A 3,551-nucleotide genomic window follows, 5' to 3' on the forward strand; every position below is an offset into this window, starting at 1 on the left:
CTTTCTTTCTATCTCAAATAATTTTCTGTCCTAAGAAACTTTCTACCTTCTGCCCTACCCCAAAAGTAATCAGGTGCATGACCAACACCCCTGTGATTGTCCGGGAAGGTGCTACAGTCTATGCCACTGGGACTCACGCAGACGTGGAGGATGGGAAGCTCTTGGAGCAGCTGATGGCCAGTGTGGGCTTCTGCACCGAGGTGGAAGAGGACCTGATAGACGCTGTAACGGGGCTCAGTGGCAGTGGCCCCGCGTATGTATGTGTGGCTTCCTCACCTTGTGACGGTTGTGGGGAGAGCAGTGGGTTTTGTGTGCAGTGAAAGCCTGCACGACTTCAGTTTGTCATTTCTTGTTTTTCTCGTCGCTTGGATTTGTGATGGGACACGTAGTCCAGATATTCAGTTTATAACTGGTTTGAGTCAACGACAGAAGTCCATGACCAGTCAGATGAGTCTGAAGTCCATAGCCAACATGCAGTGTCCACATGTCCACGTTGCAAGACGTGGGCCTGTAGTTAGTGTGACCCAGAAGCTGCATTTCTCCCGTTCCCCCGCACTCCTGAGCTGAAACTAGTGGGAGAGAAGCCTGTCATGGCACCTGTGCAGTAAAGGGGGGAGGTTTCTCTCAAATCTGCAAGCAGTAGAAGTCACGGTGTGATCCTGGAGCCCTGGATCCTCTCCTCCCTGAGACTACTGGTCTCAGAGTAGAGACTTTCAGACATGTTCTTTCTCTGTCTGATCTCAGGCGTTCACTGCCCTGGATGCTTTGGCAGATGGGGGTGTGAAAATGGGACTGCCCCGACGGCTGGCCGTTCGACTTGGAGCACAGGCTTTGCTGGTCAGTATTTCCTCCTCCAGAAGACATTTGGGTCTGTGTCTGCTCTGTGCATAGTATTCTACACGTCACGGTAATCTAGTTGAGAGACATCCCTGCCCATGATGGGGAGGTTGGATTAAAATGATCTCTAAGGTCCCTTCCAGCCTAGGCCATTCTATGAAATTATCTCAGTCCTCTTACTGCATCTACTTTAAAAAACATTTGGTTTGACTGCACACAGGTTCCTCGTGAGGGCATGTAGGAAGTATCTGCTGGCGCTGATGGTGGTGTGGGACTGGGGTCCAGGGAGCTGCGACTCCTTGGCAGGCTTTTTCAACTCTGAAAAGTGTTTTGTCAGCCTGATTAATGGCTCTGGGGCAGGAGCCCAGTTTTGCCCACTGTGAGTGCTAGGTGCTGCTCTGTGCAGGCGAGAACAGGAGTGTTTGACAGTCAGTTCCTCTGTCAGAGCTCTGGCAGCTGTTTTCCTTGCTGCAGGGTGCTGCCAAAATGCTGTTAGAATCTGAGCAGCATCCCGGTCAGCTGAAGGACAATGTCTGCTCGCCTGGGGGAGCCACCATCCATGCCCTGCACTTCCTGGAGAGTGGTGGCTTTCGCTCACTCCTAATCAATGCTGTGGAGGCTTCCTGCATCCGGACAAGGTGGGCACCTAGGGAGTCCTAAAGAGCCTGCAAAACTTCCCCCCCACTCCGTCTCTTCCTTTGGTTATGTCTTTCTCTCCCGCCACCCCACTGCAGGGAGCTGCAGCATTTGGCAGACCAAGAGAAGATCTCCCCAGCAGCCATCAAGAAGACTTTGCTGGATAAGGTGAAGCTGGAGTCTCCCTCTCTGTCCGTGGCAGCAGCCAGCAAGGTCAGCCTGTTCACCAGTAGGAGCCCCACCAGCAAGAAGAACTGACCAGACTGCTGCAGTCTGGCTGTGCTGAACATCGGTCTTCTCCATGCCGTTTCTTTTTTATCTAAGCAAAAACACTCACTCTGGATGTTGGTGTCCCCTGTACCTGGCTCTTGGCTTGCAGCAGCTGTGGGGCAGCACAACACTGTAGAAGAGGGTCGTTAACCTGTAGGAGAGTTGGTACAAACTGTCCCTGGCATTGCTGTTCTCTGTGGGGCAGGCATGATGCCACCATCAGAGTGTCACCAAGGGCATCATTTGCCCAGAAGCCTTGGTCACTTCTGGGTTGTTTGTGTGTCCCATGCAGAAGTGGTTTCTAATAGGATTTTTTAAAGAGATTTCAAAATGCCTTTTGGTTTCAAAGGTTTGAACCAGGCCTGGATCCCTCTTGCCCCATCTTCTGTCAGAGCCTGTGTCTTGTGCTGTCTGTATGAGCTCAAGCAGGTGCTGCCACGTCGGTGCAGCGCTCTGTGCCCCATCAGAGGCCGGGCCCTAGAGCATCTCTTGGAAGGGACCAAAGTGCCTCTGATCCATCTCCCATCTGCCTCAACTTTGAGAGACACATGGTGTGAACCTCTGGGCCACATTCCGTTTCTCTTTGGCAGCTGCCCTATCTCTCTGCTCTGTCTGGTTTGGGGAACATGGCCTGTGCTCACTGTCCCACCTCTGATGCTGCCCTGGGAGGTTGGGCAGTGCAGGGGCAGTGAGTGCTCCCTTTTCCCGCTGTCTCTGACACTTCATGCTCCTCATGGGCACAATCTGCTCCCACACGCCCGTGGATCTTTCAGCGCCTCTGCTCCCTGATGCTCTCTTTGTTGTTTGCGCTGCTACAGCCGGGTTAACCTTTCCCTCAGGCAGTCTTGGGAGCCAGCCCCAGAACAGCAGCAAAGAGACAATTGTGTCTACTGTTTTCTGTGATTTCTGTATAGCCACCATCCCTGTGTGGCTTCCTTGCCTCTCTACTTACTCTCTCAAGCTAGAAAGCTACACAAAACCTGCAAGTTGCCCTGCCACTTCCATGGGGCTGCGGTGGGAACAACGGGCTGGAGTGGATTTGTGTGGGTAACTAGTGCTTTATTCTGCCTTGTTATGCTGGGGGAGTGCTGGTGAAAGGAGGACATTTAAGATGGGCTTCTTGTCTCTTGAGGAATCTTGGGCACACAGGTAATGCAGGAAAGACATTTTGGTACCAATGCAGAGGCTGCCAAAGGTGCTTGTACTGTGAAAGCATTTTTAGTGTAGCTGGTAGCAGGGTATGACCCTATAGGTGCGACAGATGGTTACTCTTCTTTCCGCTTCACCTAATAAACTGTTTCTCTGACAGAGAGCTGTGGCTAATCCCAGCTGCTTGGACTGAGTGTCTGTGTCTTGCCTCTGGTAGTGGCTGTGGGGTCCTTGCTGCCCTCAGTGAGTGTGCTTGAGGGGTGCTGTGAACCTCTGTGAGGCCGATTTGCCTGGGCATGGGGATGGGAAGCATCTTGGCCTGTTTCTGTGGTTCCTGAGCAACAAGACAAAAGTTATTCTAGGGCCCTGTGCTACAAGTCGTTGATAATTCAAAGAGACCGGGAGGAGAGTCACCTGGCTTAAGTCTGACACAAGGGAGTAGGAGTATTGATCCTCCTCAAAGTATCCTGACCCTTCAGGCGTACAGGATTCCAGTGGAGCTGAGCGGGTGCCCCGTGCCATTTCCCTGCTCAGCAGCTGCGAACACCCCGTGCAGCCAGGCCGAGCTGGAAGTCAGATGGCTCGAGTACTGGCTGATGCAAAATGAAAGGGAGCCTTGCTGGAAGAGTTTCAACTTGGCTGGCAAAGCGCAATGCAGA

At 52.5% G+C, this 3,551-nt stretch overlaps 1 protein-coding gene across 1 annotated transcript; it reads left to right on the forward strand.

Annotated features, from left to right (window-relative positions):
• Positions 1–38: 38 nt before the first annotated feature.
• On the forward strand, positions 39–1,873 carry LOC104278420 (pyrroline-5-carboxylate reductase 2-like). Its single transcript, XM_009875391.1, has 4 exons — positions 39–257; positions 745–837; positions 1,312–1,475; positions 1,572–1,873. Exons 1-4 carry the CDS (start codon positions 78–80, stop codon positions 1,729–1,731), a joined length of 597 nt encoding a protein of 198 aa, XP_009873693.1. The 5' UTR covers positions 39–77; the 3' UTR covers positions 1,732–1,873.
• The last annotated feature ends 1,678 nt before the right edge of the window (positions 1,874–3,551 follow it).

This window comes from Apaloderma vittatum, unplaced genomic scaffold, assembly GCF_000703405.1.
Source record: "Apaloderma vittatum isolate BGI_N311 unplaced genomic scaffold, ASM70340v1 scaffold44588, whole genome shotgun sequence".
Lineage (NCBI taxonomy): Eukaryota > Metazoa > Chordata > Aves > Trogoniformes > Trogonidae > Apaloderma > Apaloderma vittatum.